This window comes from Perognathus longimembris, chromosome 6 (assembly GCF_023159225.1).
Source record: "Perognathus longimembris pacificus isolate PPM17 chromosome 6, ASM2315922v1, whole genome shotgun sequence".
Classification (NCBI taxonomy): Eukaryota; Metazoa; Chordata; class Mammalia; order Rodentia; family Heteromyidae; genus Perognathus; species Perognathus longimembris.
The window spans coordinates 33,133,186-33,151,470 of NC_063166.1; the positions used below are offsets into that span (position 1 = coordinate 33,133,186).

At 36.1% G+C, this 18,285-nt stretch overlaps 1 protein-coding gene across 1 annotated transcript in view; it reads right to left on the bottom strand.

Annotated features, from left to right (window-relative positions):
* Positions 1 to 18,285, bottom strand: part of Gmds (GDP-mannose 4,6-dehydratase) — a 533,421-nt gene that overhangs the window by 302,729 nt on the left and 212,407 nt on the right. Inside the window, exons 5-6 of the mRNA XM_048348513.1 lie at positions 1,779 to 1,971; positions 895 to 999 (exon numbers count right to left, since the gene is read on the bottom strand). Of these exons, the coding sequence (XP_048204470.1) occupies positions 895 to 999; positions 1,779 to 1,971 (298 nt within the window). The remainder of the gene's footprint in view (positions 1 to 894; positions 1,000 to 1,778; positions 1,972 to 18,285) is intronic.

Below are 18,285 nucleotides of genomic sequence, written 5' to 3' on the forward strand. Positions count from 1 at the left end.
ACACCCTAAACCACAAAATTAATTAAGAAATGTTTGTGGTTACTCTAGCAACAGAGATGACAGGCTAGTATCTTATGTTTTAACAGCCCATCATGAGAATATTTTATAAGCAATTATAAAATGAAAATGTACTGACGCTAAAGACACCTTTACAAACCTGTCACTTTAATCTTTCTTCATGACTTATTGGTTTGATTAGGTCACATAAAGTTTCACTGAGAAAACTATAAGGATTTCTACTTGTTGGTCAAGAAACAACCTATATATCAAGCTTCTTACTTCTTCTTGGACTAAAAGCAAAATTTAATAAAACTTCTTCAATTTAAAATATATAGATGATGTTTGTAGTTTATAAAGAAGATATATGTGTATGACTTCTGGGTTCAATTCCTAAGAATTTCATATGCTTGGTTAAGATTTCTCAGAAGTAATAATGGGAATACGTATTTCTAATTTAAAATCTAATCCTGGGAACAAGGGAGCTATCATGTTAACAATCTCAATGGCAACTATGTAAATGCAATAAGCCAACACCAACAAGATATATTTTCCAAAAAGAAACAAACAAGACAAAGCTAAGAACTGACTCTTAGAAGCATAGAAATTTCTAAGGGGTCTGTTTGATGAAATATTTAAAAAAATCAAACATCTAACTAATTGGTCTATGGAAGAATTGATATACTATCCAGTTTTTTTATAATGAATGTTAAAAGCTCTATAAATGTGATTGTCAATTAAGAGCAGATTCCCATTTCTGTATTTGCTTCCTCTGACATTTATAATCATATAAATAGAAGTAAATCTTCTTATTCTACAGAACATATGCAGAATATACATAAAGCTTTTTTGATGTTAAAGTCCAAAATTCTTTTTTCAATTAATACAATTACTCACCTCTCCTGGGACTCTCATGATTGAAGAGAATGCCATTCACAGCAAAGAGATCATATGCTTCCCGGAAGTTCACCACAATCCAGTAGGCATAGAGTTTTGCTGCTCCTGTTAGAATAATTTTTAAAGACAAATGGAGCTTCTTAGTCAATGATTATCACCCACCTTAAATAGTAAAACCTTGCAAAAATAATTTCTAATATATAAAAATGGTTAAAAAAGAATGTGAAAATTAAAGAAAACAAGGGCTCATATGCCAATTAATCGTGTTCATCAGGAGATATTTAATAATTTTCTACTTTTGTAATATGCTATTTGTTCTTTTACTATCTAATTGACAGCTATATTGTGTGCAAAAAATCAACATCATCTTTCTTAGGTCTTATGCTCTCTTTGTAGTGAAGTTTTTAAAAAATTGCTTAATGTGCTTTAAGATCTTATCATGTAAGTAATGAACACTCTTTTTATAAACATGCTAGGTATAATCAGCTCTTCTCTTTAAATGATAGGACCTTGGGAAATTTTCATGTGGGAAATAGAAAGCATGAAGATTTATCTCTTAACTCAATATCAAAAATTTCAGAAAAGGAATCATATTGGACCTAATTTTACTTAGGTGACATTTGTAGAAAGTTTGAGTGAATATGGCTAGGTGAAGTGAGGTGGTAATTTTACCCCAGAGGCAAAAGCAGCAAATACTTGTAGTTAGCCATGTATAAAGGCACGCTTCTCAACAAGTCTAGTCACTTTAGTCTATCTCAGTGTTAATCTCACACCCAATGACTTCAGCTTAGAGACATGAGGAAAATGAAAACACTCCCCCCATATCATCTACCCACCCAAAGACAGTGCTGTGAATGCACCCAGCTGGGCACAAGTATTCTCACCATAGGGCGAACGAGGATAGAAAGGGGTGGTCTCCTTCTGGGGAATTTCCTGTACTTTCCCATACAGTTCACTTGTTGAGGCTTGGTAGAACTTCACAGAGTTGATAAGGCCACAGGTCTTAACTGCATCTAGAAGCCGCAAAGTGCCAACCCCATCAACATCCGCAGTATACTCAGCTAAATCAAAGGAAATCTGGAATTAAAAAAAGTTAGGCAGGGGAAGCATTAATGGTAACAGTGACAAATGCTGAGGAGGGTAGGTAGACTAAGTACTACAGTTTCACACACCAAGAAAGGTTACGTTGGTGAGTAAGAATATGTGTGTTACCAATTTCTAATATTGAATGGCTAGAAAATATTCTAATATCCACTGATTATCTATAAAGTACAATCTAAACATTCATATACTAAGCCGAACCCTTGAGAACCCTGCTTACCATGGGGTAAAGCTCTGTTGCTTGGAGAGCATTCCTTAAAAAATTAGTTTGAGCTAGTTGCCAGTAGCTCATGCCTGTAATCCTAGCTACTCAGGAGGCTGAGATCTGAGATCTCGGTTCTAAGCTATCCTGGGCATGAAAGCCCATGAGATTCTAATATTTAACTAATCTCAGAAATAGCTAGATGTGGCAATGTGGCTCAAGTGATAGAGCACTAGCCTTGAGCCAAAAGGAGCTCAGGGACAGTGCCCAACCCCAGAGTTTGAGCCCCAGGAGTGGCAAAAAAAAAAAAAAAAAGAGAAAGAGAGAAAGAGAGAAAGAGAGAAAGAGAGAAAGAAAGAGAGAAAGAAAGAAAGAAAGAAAGAAAGAAAGAAAGAAAGAAAGAAAGAAAGAAAGAGAGAGAGAGAGGGAGGGAGGGAGGGAGGGAGGAAGGAAGGAAGGAAGGAAGGAAGGAAGGAAGGAAGGAAGGAAGGAAGGAAGGAAGGAAGGAAGGAAGGAAGGAAGGAAGGAAGGAAGGAAGGAAGGAAGGAAGAGAGAGTGAGTTCATGGAGTCAGCTCTCTAAACAAACAGATGTCATCTAGGGCTGTGCATCCATAAACAAAATTTAAAAAATGTATACTTAACTCATAATCATTCTAAGTCATAAAGGCAGGTCTGGCATAATTTTAATCTTCTTAAATAATACTTTACAGAGATATAATTAATATACCATAAATGTTAACATTGTTTTCTGAATAATTACTTATTTATTGTCAAAGTGATGTACCGAGGGGTTACAGTTTCATACATAAGGCAGTGGACACATTTCTTGTACAATTTGTTACCTCCTCCCTCATTTCCCCCATCCCCCTTTCCCTCGCCCCACCATGAGTTATTTAGTTGGTTTACACCAAATGGTTTTGTAAGTATTGCTGTGCAATCATTTGTCTTTTTATCCTTTGTCTCTTGATTTTGATATTCCCTTTCCCTTCCCTCATTCTAATACCAGTATATACCTGGATACTGTATATACTGGTATTAAATGTTAACATTTTAAGATTGTTAATTTAGTGCGTTTTGTTATATGCATCATCACTACCACCTAGTTCCAAAACATTTTTGTCATCCTCAAAGGAAATTATGTATGGATCAGCACTCATTCACCAGCCTCCAACCCCCAAGGCCCAGGCAGTCACAAATCAATCGGCTTTCAGTTTTTACATCTTCGATTGTTGTAAACATTTTATTAAACTGAATAAAACAGTCTGTGGGCTATGGTTACTAGCTTCTATACCTAACGTTTTCATTCTTCTTGGATATAAATACCTAGAAGTGGCATTATTAGGCCATATGGTAACAGTAATATTAAACATTTTGAAGAATTGCCAAGACTGTTTTCCAAACTGATCATAATTTCAACATCAGTAACAGGGTTTTAGTTTCTCCATATCCTAGCCAACAACTGTTGTGGTCTCTCTTTGATTACAGGCATGCCAGTTGTATAAAATGGATCTCACGGTGTTTTCAATCTGTATTTTCCTATTATTAATGCTAATGTACATCCTTTCATGTTTGTTGGCTATTTGAATATCTTCTTTACAAATATATATATATATTTAAATTCATTGCTCAAATTGAGCTACTTATCTTTCATTACTGAATTACAAAAATCCTTTATATATTCTGAATCCAAGTCTACAGTAGCCTTCAAAACCAAATGTCCAATTTACTTTTTGTCATTTTCTGTATATTTAGGGATACTTTGCATTTAGAATCATATATTTATTTATATATTTTATTGTTATCGTTTCACAGTTTAATCTCTAGCACTTATTTCTATGATACACTTTGAGGTAATTTATGTTTATGGTTAGGGGGTCCAACTTCCTTATTTGCAAATTGATATTCCGTTGTCCTAGCAACCATGTTTTGAAAAGGCTATCATTTCCCTGATCAATGGTCCAGATACCAGACTGTAGTTCTTAAGAAAAACCATGGCTGAAAGTAATTACAACAGTGGTATAACAGTCATTTCCATAACATGGAGTTCATTTCACTTAGCATCATCTTATGCATTCATAAAGGCATAGCTATTGATGATCCTCTTGTATCCCCTTCCTGTGGTTGTACCCACACTATCACTGTGTCTTATCTGAGTACATTGGAAACTGTATATACTGGTATTAGAACTAGGGAAGTGAAAGGGAATATCAAAATTAAGAGACAAAGGATAAAAAGACAAACGACTCCAAAAGCAATACTTGCAAAACCATTTGGTGTAACCAACTGAACAACTCATGGGGGGAGAAGGAAAGAGGAAGGGGGAGGGGGGAATGAGGGAGGAGGTAACAAACAGTACAAGAAATGTACCCAAGGCCTAACATATGAAACTGTAACCTCTCTGTACATCACTTTGACAATAAATAAGAAAAAAAAGAAAAAGAAAAACCATGGCTCCAGGTTGAGGGGATAGGACAGGAGATATCAACAGCTACACAGAAATAAAAATCAGGATTATTTAAGTCCTCACTATGGGGCAGACCATATTCTAAGTAATTTGCACAAATGTATTAATCATAGGAACAGGTAAGCACTTAAAAAATTGAAATAGACAAAACAATAACTAGCAGAGCAACATGGCTATTCTCTTGATAAGTACAATGTATTTTGGGTGTTACATCTGTGTTATATACCATGGTAAACCAATGTCCCTCAACTTTTGGAAGTTAGGGTAAGGAAACCTGTGCAACTTTGCAGAAGACGCAGGGATTATTCAGAGGACATATTCATGGAAAAGTAATAATAGCAGGCTAGAGAAGATATGTTGAAGAAAGATGGTTGTTACTCTCCAAATTTTATGAAGCTCTATCAAGAATGAAGCATACATTTGATAATCACAATTACTGAGGCTACAATAATGTGGACAATAAGCAATGAACCTAACATACCACACATCCTAGCAGAAAAAGTCAGTAATTAGTATATGTCTAGGATAGTCCTAGCAGATGATCACAATAACTCAATAGCTATGTACATATGATCACATAAGATGAAGCTAAGTGAAGTGAACTCCAAGTTATGGAAACAAGCAGTTTTTCATTGTTGTTATTTGTAATGCACTATATGAAATTATTTCATTTTTCTTTTGTTTATCTTCCCTATAGCTTAGCCTGTTGTCACTGTATTTGATTTTGGTACCCTTGGCACTGTATATATGTTTGTCTGAATCTGGAAAGGGGAACATCCAAATGGTGAGACAATGGGTAAAAGGCAAACCAATGCAACAGCAATACTTATGAGACAATATGTACTAACCCAAGTGTACAACTTGGTGGGAGGGGTTGGGGAGGAAGGAAGGTGGAACAAAAATAAGGGAAGAGGTAACAAAACTGACAAGAAATGTACTCAATACCTTATGTATTTAACTGTAACCCCTCTGTACAACACCTAGACAATAAAAGTTTTTTTTTTAAAAAAAGTCACTGTGGAATGTAAGTTATTCCCCTTGTGATCACAGAGCAGAGCCAAGCTAAGCTCACTGCTTCTGCGAAAGGGAGGTAGAAACAACTGTGTATCGCTACACAATGGGAAAGATTTCATTCTGACTTTCAAAGTATGGCTTCTACTGAATGTGTGTACTTTCTCTACTACTATAAAAATCCTTAAAATGGGGACTGTATAATAATAGAGCATGGTTCTAGTAACATCAAAAACTGCTGTATTTTCAGAGGCATGGAGACAGCAATAGAAATTTATTTCACAAGAGAAATAATAATAATAAAGGAACAACAACATGAAACAAAAAACTTAAGCCTACAAAGTACTGCTTTAACTTCCTTTCCAGAAAAATCTTGGCTTCATGATCCCCAGATTGTTTCAGTTTTCTTCCTACTTCGATGGCAATAAATCTCCAGACTCGGGCGCCATTCTGCCAGATCTCTAATATCTCTGGGAAGAGAATGTGTTCCTCCTAAGCATCCTCTAGGGATATGACCATGCTAATCATCATCACTATGCACATAACACCAAATGCTCAATCCCAGGTGGCTCCCTTTATCTACTTCTGCCAGTATCATCTTAGTTAAACTAAGTTTGAGATGTCATCTCCTCAGCCCTTCCACCTCTATAAATAGCATTCATTCAAAAGCAAACTTCGGACTTAACCACTGCAGAGCATAAAACCTAGGGACTATTCTACTTGTTCCCTTCCTTCACAGTTCAAAGAATTTTAAGCATTTGTCACCACTTCCAACCCAACTAGCCAATGTAGACTTCTTACAACCTTTCACAGGAAATGACTTCAATTACTGTCTCTTATCCCCACCTTGCGCCCCAGGTACTGTCCTTTTATTTCTTATTGTTATAGTTTCACAGTTTAATCTCTAGTATTTATTCCTATGACCCAGCTCTCTAGCCATCAGACTGTCCTCACGTTGGTTCCAGCCTATTCCTGCCTAGAGCCTTTCCTCTGGCTGTCCCTTTAATAAAAGAGGTTCCTTACTACCTTTCCTTCAGGTCTGTTACTTACTATAAAACAATTTGATTCTTATCATCTGTATTTTCATCTATTCCTTTATTCTTTGTTGTTTCTCTTCATTATAATTATTTATTTATTCTTTTTCTTGTTTATGTATCTTCCTGCTTTAAATGTAGGCTCTATGAGGGTAGGGCTACATCTTGTCTTTATTGCCTCTCCTTTTTTCCACTCGTTAACATTGCTTGGCACAGTACTTGCTCAATGAGTACAGCCTGTAGACTAATGATGCATTTAAATGTCAAATACATATATATCAAAATAAAAGCAGAAATTATTATAAAAGAAAATAGATTATAAGAACAATAGAATATAGTAATTGAACAGTATTGAATAGGTAAGATTTCAACAGACAAAATTGTATCTACACATAATGCTAAACTTTAGCATTACAAAGGTTTAATAATTACATTTAAATATTAAGAATTTATGCCAAGATTTGGGAAACAGAGGCAGAAAGACGTCAAGTTTTGCCTTGGACTATCTAATTAGACTGTCTAGCTTGGACTATCTAGCAAGATTTAGATGAAGTGCAAATGGTAGGAGCTGGTACTAAAATCCTGAAGATACTAGGCTGGGATATCCAGCAGTGAGACCCCAGCTGAACAGTCTCAGAGAAGTGCAGTAAGGTCTTGAAGTACTAGAGAAGAATTTAAACTGAAAGGAACGCAGCATAGCCCACTGTTCTAATCAATATTTAAAGATAAAAACAGATATCCAAAAATTGTCTTCATTTCTTTAAGTGATAATCATGACTATTCTTGAAAGAGACAGAAAATTAAAAATGTTCTCCTAAAGAGTCTGCTAGGGCCACAGATAAATATGCTTCAAGTCCAAAGTTCAATTCTTCTCAGTCTGAAGATTAGAATATGATTAAAGACTTGATGTCATAGCACATAACATTTAGCCATTTCAGCCAGATATTGGACAGTCCATAAAAGATGATGGAGCAAACATCCCTGTTTTCCACTTTTTCTTATCAGGGTTCAGACTGTTTCCTGATCTTGCCTAGAACTAATTTTGCTGAACAGAAAAAGAAAACTTCAGGGGAACCTCAGCAGGAATTACAATTTGGGAGTAAAGAGAAATGAAAGCAGCTCTGGCTACTGAAGACATTCTAAGATAGCAGTTTAGTAGAACTGTTCATCCTTGTGTGCTTTCTCTGTATATGCTGTATTCTTCTAGCATAGCACTCAATAAAATCTACTGAAAGTAAAAGCTAAAGACATTTAAAAAAAAGGGGCTGCAAAGCATCCACAACTTATACTACCACATTCAGGACTGCACATGTCTCAAGATGAGGGCTTGATGATTTCTGTCACAGAAATCCCCAAGGATGGCACTCAGGTCAAAGCACAGCTGGAATCTTACAATGCAAAGCCAGATGAAAAAGTTCTTCATAACAACTGAAATACAATATATACTTACAAATATTAATAGAAACATTTTAAAGCATAAGAAAAATATTTGAATAACAAGTTAATGAGGAAAGAAATTGCTAATGCAGCAAGATAAAGACTGATGAACATAAATAGAATTCTCTTAGATTTCTTAGCAGAAACAAGATGACTATACAACATTTAAAGATAGGTAAAATCATGCATAACTTATTTCGTTTGCCCCTGCAGACACTATGTTTCCATGATGTGGGCTCCAAGTCCCCCAGGATTTTGGCTCCCAGCATGATTCTCTGGTTTCTGCTTGGGACACCTTGCCCACTCCTCCTTTTCCATTCCTATATTCCATTCTACTCTTCACCATCTAGAACAGCTGATAGAACCCTACCCTATCTAGATGCACATTACCTCCAAGCAGTGACCACATTCAACTTTGGGTTCCTACCCTCTTTCTTGGGTTTCCTGAGAACAGCACGATGCTTTCTATTGTTCTCATTTTTTTTCTACCATATACAAGAGTGCAAACAATCTTACTTGAACCAATAAGAAACTTAGGCAATTGACCTCAACACATTTGTCAAACAGCTAATAATGGAATTTTACATGTGCAGTAAATTCTACTTTAAAAATTTCAATAATTGAGCCAAAATTTCTCGACTTTAAATATCATGTCAAAGAGATTCATCTGTGAAAGAACAAAATACGGTAAAAGATAACCAGAGAACAGAAGAACACTTGGCTCTAACATTTGATCCCATGAACAAAAAAGGAGGCTCAAGATACCATTAGAAATGCCAAAGACCACACAAGCAGCTTCATTGTTTATGGCTCCTCTGTGAGTGTAAGTTATTAATCTAGAAGAGCAACAATAAACCATTGCTTTCCATCCCGAATCAGACTTTACCACTAGCAGGAGACCAACAGAGCTAATGATTTACTTAGCAGCTGGGGCCAGATGCAACTACGTTTTTCAAGGCTCTATAAAGTCAGGTGGGTATGATTATAGCTTAGTGAAAAAAGGCAGGAAGCAATATAAAAGGATTCTTCTGGGAGATGTGGTAAGAAGACTACTGAATGTGCACATAGAGATGAGACATAAAGGAGAGAAAGATGACAGAAATTATCAGATAATCATATGAGGAAGTGAGGATGTAAGGACATAAGCTACTCCCCTGGAAGGAGATCAGCATGAGCAAAAGGAGAAAATAGCATCTATGTAATAAACCATCCTATTTATGTATGTGTAAATGGATGCTATTCTGGACAGTCTGACTGTACATCTGAAGCTGACCAGGAGCCATGGAGAGCCAGTAATGGCTCTTGAAGCAGGGAACAGCATCATTTAAGCCAGGCCTTCTCACTGTATGTTGCACTCCTAGCCTCCCCTTTAGTAATCTAATCTCTATAGTTTATAAATTCGAATTTCTCACATTCTTAGGCCCAACTTTATATCATTAGTTCCTGTATCCTTTTACTATTATGGTTTTCTTCAAGAACATTTATAATTGCAATTTGGAACATCAAATAATCACTAGATTGTGATTCTATCCGAGGATGAATTCCAGCCAGATCCAAGTAATGTGACATTTTTGCTTGCCTTTTTGCTCAAAGGTAAATTATGATGTACTTTCTGTTAATTATTTCTTATATACAATTATACTATACATCACACATATATCACTAGCATATATACACATATATACATATATATGTTCTATATGCAATTAAATATTTATTAAATGCACTGAAAGTAGACTATGGGCTCTTATAGGAAATCAGAACTTGCATTTTACAGGGTAAAGTAATAATCCTCATATGTATATCATTTTCCAAAGACTCTTAAGTGTCACTACAATTACACATTGTCTTCTCCCACATTAAGGGGGCTTGCCTTCCCATTTTCTGTTCCTATTGCTTGGTAACCAGGAAAGTAACAGTTCAGTGAATAGTGTTGATTCTTTTCATGACCTCACAGTTTACTCATAAAAGCAAACTGAATCCTTTACTAATCAGAGTTCAAAAGATATAGTCTTTACTCTTAGGGCATTCTAAAGATTTTTATTTTTATTTTTAAGGGGTCAGTATCTGATGTAACTCTGCATAATACTGTGCTCAAATCGGCTGACTCTTCTTATTTACTAACTAGGAAAGAGAAGAGGATCAGTTGCAGCAAAGGTATTTCTTGAGTTTGATAATCTCTATTTCTAGATGTTGGGAGAGGTGTGGCAACTTGATTAAAGTGGTAGCATGCTGGCTTCAGTAAGCATGAGACTCTTAGTTCAAACCCTAGCAAGGCCACAGTAAAATAAAATACAGTGTTAAGATTTTTTTTCTCACTTTAATGACAGTATTTGGGTCATAATTCCTTGCCACTTTCATAGTTTCCAGAAGCCACTTAAAATGATGATTTAAGGTTGGCCTGGCCATATCTGTGAGGCCCTTTGTGTATGGTGGTACATAACTATAATTCTAGCATCAGGAATCTAAGTGCCACAAAAAGCAAACTACATATACACAATGGAATTCTATGCCTCTATCAGAGAGAATAACATTGCCCCATTTGTAAGGAAATGGAAGGACTTGGAAAAAGTTATATTAAGGGAAGTGAGCCAGACCCAAAGAAACATGGACTATATGGTCTCCCTTATAGGGAATAATTAGCACAGGTTTAGGCAAGTCACAGCAGAGGATCACAGGAGCCCAATAGCTATACCCTTATGAACACATAAGATGTTATGGAAACAATTGTTATATCACAGTTGTAAATACTTTCAACGTGCCATATGTAACTGTAGCCTCTATTATTGATGATATTCCTGTATCACCTTCCTGTGGTTGTACCAACACTATCTCTGTATCTTATCTGAGTATATTGGAAACCGGGTATACTGGTATTAGAACCAGGAAATTGGAAGGGAATACCAAAATCGAGAGACACAGGGTAAAAAAAGACAAACAACTACAAAAGCAATATTTACAAACTGTTTGATGAAAATGAACTGAACAAGTGACCAACTGGGGGGGGGGAGGGGGAAGGGAAAGAGGGAGGGGGAAGGAGGAATGAGGGACGAGGTAACAAACAGTACAAGAAATGTATCCAATGCCTAATGTATGAAACTGTAACCTCTCTGTAATTCAGTTTGATAATAAAAAGTATATATTTTTTTAAAAGCAAACTACTAGCCTAAACCTGTGCTAATTATTCCCTATGAGGGAGACCATAGAGTCCATGTTTCTTCACAAGAGCCCAATAGCTATACCCTTATGAACACAAAAGATGATGCTAAGTGAAATGAACTCCATGTTATGGAAATGACTGTTATATCACTGTTGTAATTACCTTCAACATGCGACGTGAAACTGTAGCTTCTATTATTGATGATCCTCTTATATCCCCTTCCTGTGGTTGTACCTGCACTATCTCTGTATCTTATCTGAGTACATTGGAAACCATGTATACAGGTATTAGAACTAGAAAACTGAAAGGGAATACAAAAATCGAGAGACACAGGGTAAAAAAGACAAATGATTACAAAAGCAATACTTGCAAAACTGTTTAGTGTAAATCTACTAAACAACCCATGGGGGAAAAGGGAAAGGGGGAGGGGGGAGGGGGAATGAGGGAGGAGGTAACAAACAGTACAAGAAATGTATCCAATGCCTAACATGAAACTGTAACCGCTCTGTATATCAGTTTGACAATAAAAATTAAAAAAAAAAAGCAAACTACTCGAACATCTATTCTCAGTGCATCTAGTGATAGAGGAAAATCTGTTGTAAGTTCTATACGAGACAATTCACCAGAATTCCATTTTTCTAGAGCAAAACAGCATTATTTTTAATTTTTATTTTATTGTAAAGGCGCTGTACAGAGGAGTTACAGTTACGTAAGTCAGGTAGTGAGTACATTTTTTTTCAACAATGTCACCTCTTCCCTCTTTTTCTCCCAGTTGTTTCCCTCCTGACCCCTCTTGCCTACAAGTTATATAATTCATTTTCAGCATAGTTTCTAGTGAGTAACACTGCTGAATCAAGTGATAAGAGTTTCAGCCTTGAGTCGAAAAGTCAAGTGAGAGTGTAAGGCCCTAAGTTCAAAGCCCAGTACCAAGAACAGAAAAGGAAGAAAAAGTAATACAATATACTACACTCATACATCTATATTGTAAAACAAATTATCTCTGAAATTCATTGTACATCTTCACAATTTTAATCTTTCTAAGTATTCTGATTGCCAATACATCAAGATGAGCTCTCTGCTGTCAAGATTGCTGACAATGGAAAGACTAGAGGGACTAACTGTATGAGGGGTTCTTACCCAAGGGATAAAAAAAAATGTATTTGTTCAAGATAATCTACAAATGACTACAGAATTCAACATTACTACCAGATTATAATTAGGAAAATTATTTGTACAGACAAATGAGATGAAAGGTCACTTTAGTTAGGTGTAAGAGAGCTGAAACACCAAACACCTTACAGTCTCCTTTGATGTTCAGCATACTTTATTTATAGGACTCCTATAAATCACATTTGGAATAGCCACCAATAAAGAGGGCATTGACCTTGACATCTCCATGCTAATCATTCTTTATTAAATAGACAAAAAGGCCGCCCCTCTCTCCCCCCCAAAAAACCCCCACAAATGAAAGGTTAGAGGAGTTTGGGAAGCCACAATAAAGTATCCATAACAGAAGTCTCAAAATCCACATGGACAGGTTAAAGAAGAGAAAAGTGGAGTTATTGTTTGCAGGAAGGTCAAAAATACTTGCTTTAGGGAACTTTTGACTTCGTTGGCAACTGGTTTATCCCAGTGTTTGTAAGTCAAATATGAGAGAAACCAAAGCAACATCATAGCTGTCTTCCCTTCTTCTTAGTTGCCATTCCACTTGACCTCTCTCTTCTAAAAATAGTAAATAGTGAATCAAATTCAGAAGAAACACTAAGGAAGAAAATAATCTAAGCTGTGGGAGAAATGTATAAAAGACTTTTTATAAGTTTATATAGTTTCATGAGAAACTAGATATTTTATAGCAAATATATTATTGAAAAGACAGGCAAGAAAAGTAGAAGCACAAAATAAGTAAGAACTATGTGGCAAACTGGCATGCAAATAAGGGAAAACAGTAAAAGAATACCATTATCGGGGGCTGGAGATATGGCCTAGTGACAAGAGTGCCTGCCTCGTATACATGAAGCCCTGGGTTCGAGTCTCCAGCACCACATATATAGAAAACGGCCAGAAGGGGCGCTGTGGCTCAAGTGGCAGAGTGCTAGCCTTGAGCAAAAAGAAGCCAGGGACAGTGCTCAGGCCCTGAGTCCAAGGCCCAGGACTGGACAAAAAAAAAAAAAAAGAATACCATTATCAAAGTGGAATAAAATTAAAATAATGTTCAAGAAAGAATAGAATAGGGTTTCAAAGCAACAACAGGAATGCAAAGTCAACAAGAAGTGCAACCAGATTTGGAGGGAAGGCTGCTGGATAATGAGGACACAGGAAGCAGGAATAATGACTGATAGTGACTGTACGATAATAAAGATATGAAAAGAGATTATAAACCAGACAGTTTAGAGTCCAGAAGTAGTGACCAAAGATAAACCTCAAAGTCTGATTAAATACTATATAAAATAATGCCTGTCTTCATCTGAGTGATATACAAAAAACAAGTTTCCTAATCTGCTCCACTTGGAAGAACATAGTGTATGTATATAGACACTATGCATAATTGTACATAAAAGAAACCAAAATTTTTAGAGGCAAAGTAGCTAACAGTAACGACCTCCAGTCTTGTTCATCTATATATACTTCTTCCAGCCCCTGGTATATACTAGGCATTCAACAATATTTCTTAAGTGATCAAATAAGAGCAGAATATTTTCTTGTTCCTGATGTGACACAGAACAAATGATATATAGGAAAAAATTCAATACATATCCTACAAAACTAAGAAAAGTGAGGGAAGGGATATGTTGAGAGGGTTGGGTAAGAATGTTGAAAGAGGTGACAGTGATCAAGACACACTGTGTTCATAAGCTGCTTTGTTGAATGGCAAATCCTTTGTGAAACTACTTAAATAAAAAAGTTTTTTTTCTATTCTTTTTTTTTAAGAAAAGGCGCCAGGTGCCAGTGGCTCACACCCATAATCCTAGCTACTCAGGATTGTGGTTCAAAGCCAGCATAGGCAGGAAGGTCCATTAGACTTTTAACTCCAATAAACTACTAAAAAAAGCCAGAAGTGGCTCAAATGGTAGAACACTTACTTGCCTTGGGTAAAAGAAGCTCAGGAACAGCACAGCCAGGAGAGTGGGGGGCGTGGGGGGGGGGGAGGCAATAATTAAAAAAATCTTATTCCTTCCTGTATTTCTTAAGTAAGACCTATTAGATTTCCATATCAGAGTTGGATGGGCAACGTAAACTTCCACAAGTTGCTTTGCACTAGACAATCTTAGACCGTTCTAGAGGCTGGGTATGCCATTAACAATCATAGGACCACTGAAAATATAGGTTGGTGGTGGGTTGGGTTAATACAGATTTGAAAAATAATTTATTTTGGTGCTGAGGATTAACCAAAGACTTGTTCATACTAAGTAAGCATCCAATCATAAAGCTACACCTTCAGTCCACAATGAAATTTAAAAATAATTATTAATGTTAAGAATTATAACCAAAATTATTTATAATTAAGAGCAATTTATCCAGAGGAAATGAAAATAACATTCTGAATAAGACTTTATATTGTATCTTATTAAATCTGACTTAAAATAGGATTTCAAAGCTAGCAAGTAAGAGGAAGAAAGGAAGGGAGGGAGGGAGAGGGAGGGAGGGAGGAAAGCAAGCTAAAACCAACAGGCCAAAATGAAAGAATAGATTTGAAAAAAGAATCAAATGTAATTCTGGAAATAGGACACATAATCAACAAAACCAAAAATACAAGAATTAAAGAGACACAGGTCAGCTGAGAATACTCTACAGTGGTAGAGTGCCTAGCATGAATGAAGCCCTGGGTTCAAATCCTTAGTACCACATAAACAGAAAAAGCCAGAAATGACACTGTGGTTCAATTGGTAGAATGCTAACCTTGAGCAAAAGAAGCTCAAGGACAGTGCCCATTCTTGAGACCAAGCCCCAGGACAGGCAAAATAAAAATAAACTAAAATACAGACACAAGGTTTGTGGTTCATGCCTGTAATCCAAGCTACTTAGGAAGCTGAGATCTGAGGATTGAGGTTCAAAGCTAGCCCAAGTAGGAAAGTCTGTGACACTCATATCTCCAATTAACTACCAAAAACTGTTGGAAGTGGAACTGTAGCTCAAGTAGTAGAGTGTTAGCCTTGAGCAGAAAAGCTCAGGGACAGCACCCAGGTCCTGAGTTCAAGCCCTAAGACTGACACAAAAAATATTAATGACAAGAATGTAAAGCAGTCAAATACTGGTATTAGAACTAGGAAGTGAAAGGGAATATCAAAATTGAGAGACAAAGATTAAAAGGCAAATGACTACAAAAGCAATACTTGCAAAACTGTTTGGTGTAAACCAACTGAACAACTCATGAGGGGAGAGGGAAAGGGGGAGGGGGAGGGGGAATGAGGGAGGAGGTAACAAACAGTACAAGAAATGTACCCAACGCCTAACATATGAAACTGTAACCTCTATGTACATCAATTTGACAATAAAATAAAAATTAAAAAATAAGAAAAAAAATACAGACACAAGTCTTTATCAAATATACCTAGCATCTTCACATCAAGAAAAGATGTTGAAGACCTGGATCCTTCTTCAACTCTCAAAATTCAATGCAGCATGAAAATGTAGCCAAAGATGTAGAAATTGAGTGCAAAGAGGGAGTGAGGGAAAGAAACAAGAAGTGGTGGGCCACTCAAACTAGGGTAGTTTTCAGAACTGCAAATGTGGCAGAAGTTTATGAGTCTTAAAATCTATCTTGGAGGAAGATGGGCAAGTTAGAATTTGCATCTGGCTTCAAGTAAAGATCTGCTCCCTTGGTATTTGGGAAATGGCTCATTTCCACAGTTAAATGGTAAGTGCTATGTTCCTCCATGACTTTATGTTACATAAAGCCTAGTTTGGTATACTGGAAAATTTATGACAGTTTGAAAAATGACCCTAGAAAACTAGTGAGTGCCTATAATTTCAAGTTTCAACATTTCCTTTGTTTAAAAGAACATTGCTTTCCCTTTAAGATTTATTACAAATCAAGACCTTGAATCTTAGGCAATCTGTAAAGAAGTTCTCTGTGACTAAGAAAATGATCTTCCTTGGGAATTTGCTGAAGTAAAATGAAAAGTTATTACCTGTTCTCCCTACCTGGCTGAAAATAGTCTTGGTTCTTTCCAGATTTAAGTCACTTGGGAGGTAGAAGATCAGTTAGGACAGGTACACAATGTACACAGTACATCGCTATACATCCATAAACTGACACTGTGTAGTAGCATAGACAAAACTGATAAACACTGAACATGTATTTGTACAAAGTTTCAACCACTTGTTTTTTTCTCTCCCTTATGAAATCTAGACTTATGCTACCTTGATATAGCTACAAACATTGTGATACATAATCCAAAACAGGATCATCAGCTACCTGCGAGCTTCTTTAGAGAAGTAGGCTTTACACAAATGAACAGTGCATCATAAAAGCAATTTAGGGTACATAGTGATCTTTTGAGACAAGACTTATAATCATACTAAATCTCTGTCCCCAAGCTCAAATCTTGCCATTAGTTTTGCATATCTCTCTTTTCATTGTTACTAATTTAATAATCTGGGAGAGATGTTAGGAATGTCTAGTTAAAGCAATTCATCTTTCATTTATTCAAAATTGCTTTTTCTTGACAGAAAGGGGTTGAGCATGGCAAGGTAATAATAAGCTAACAAGAAATATACAACACTTCTTCAAAGGAGATATTTTTATCACTAGTCTTTCTATTTTACACTATAAAAGCTCAAGAAACTAACGGAAGTGGTTTGCTTTTGGAAGTCACCTGTCACCCTTTGTGGTGGTTCGTATGGGCCAGATCAAGCTTGCTGCTGCTCAGAAGTTGAGGGGCACAAAAAGGACTTCAGAAATCACTGGAAAACATTCATAAAGGATATAAAAACATTTCCAATTTGGGCTTTACTTACTCGTGTTGAGGGAAACTAGAAGACTAAGACTAAATGTGGGAAAGAAATTTTCAAAACATGTTTTTGTTTCCACTTATACACATATAATTAAGATCTACTCAAACTTTAAACCAATTGGAAGTTGTAGTATCTCTTAGATTGCTATTAAATTCTTACTAATTTTATTTTGTCTTCACTTATGGTTGCAGATACACTGAGAGGAGTATTTCCAAAACTATCCCTTGATAGTCATTAAAAATTATTTTTGCTCACTCAATCGACATATATAAAATAGCTTCCAAGGCAGTGGCATTGCTCCAGGTACCAGATACATCAGTGAGAGTGAAATGCAAAAATCTCTCTCCTGTTAGAGAGCTTGTGTTCTAGTGAGGGGGAAAAAAATAAATAAAAACAAAAACACATAGTAAACTCAATAGTAATATGCAAAATGAATAAAAATTGAGGGAGGAATAAAGGAATGATATTGGATTATACTCTTAAATAAGGTAAGGTTTCCCTGAGCAAAAGAGCAAAGTATAATAGAACTACAGTCAGCACAAAAGAGGTATTAGTAGCAGTAACAGTAGTAGTAAAAGAATTCTTAGTTGGCACTACGCCAACTGCTTTATAAGCACTTTGCTGTTTACATTCTATGACAAGTCTATGAGTCAGGGACTGCTATTATGTCTGTTTTACATCTGGGAAAACTAAAGATCTGAGCAATTAAGGAGCTTGCCTATGGTCATATAGTTAATAAGTAGTGGAGACAGAATCAACACTAGGCAAAAATAACATAAGGAAAATAATCAAACTATCAACATCACACACTCTCCCATATGCATCCTTTACGTTAATATTTTCTACAATATATTTTCTGTAGTACATGTTTCTTTGTAACCGCAAGCTATGACACATATAACTGGTGGTACAATTTATCTGTGCAAGTTAATACCAAATGATGCTTCATGTTTTCTAAAAACAAAGTTTGTTTTGGGATGACAATGTAATCTGGAGATAGACAAGGAAGAAAGTCTCTGCTTTCAT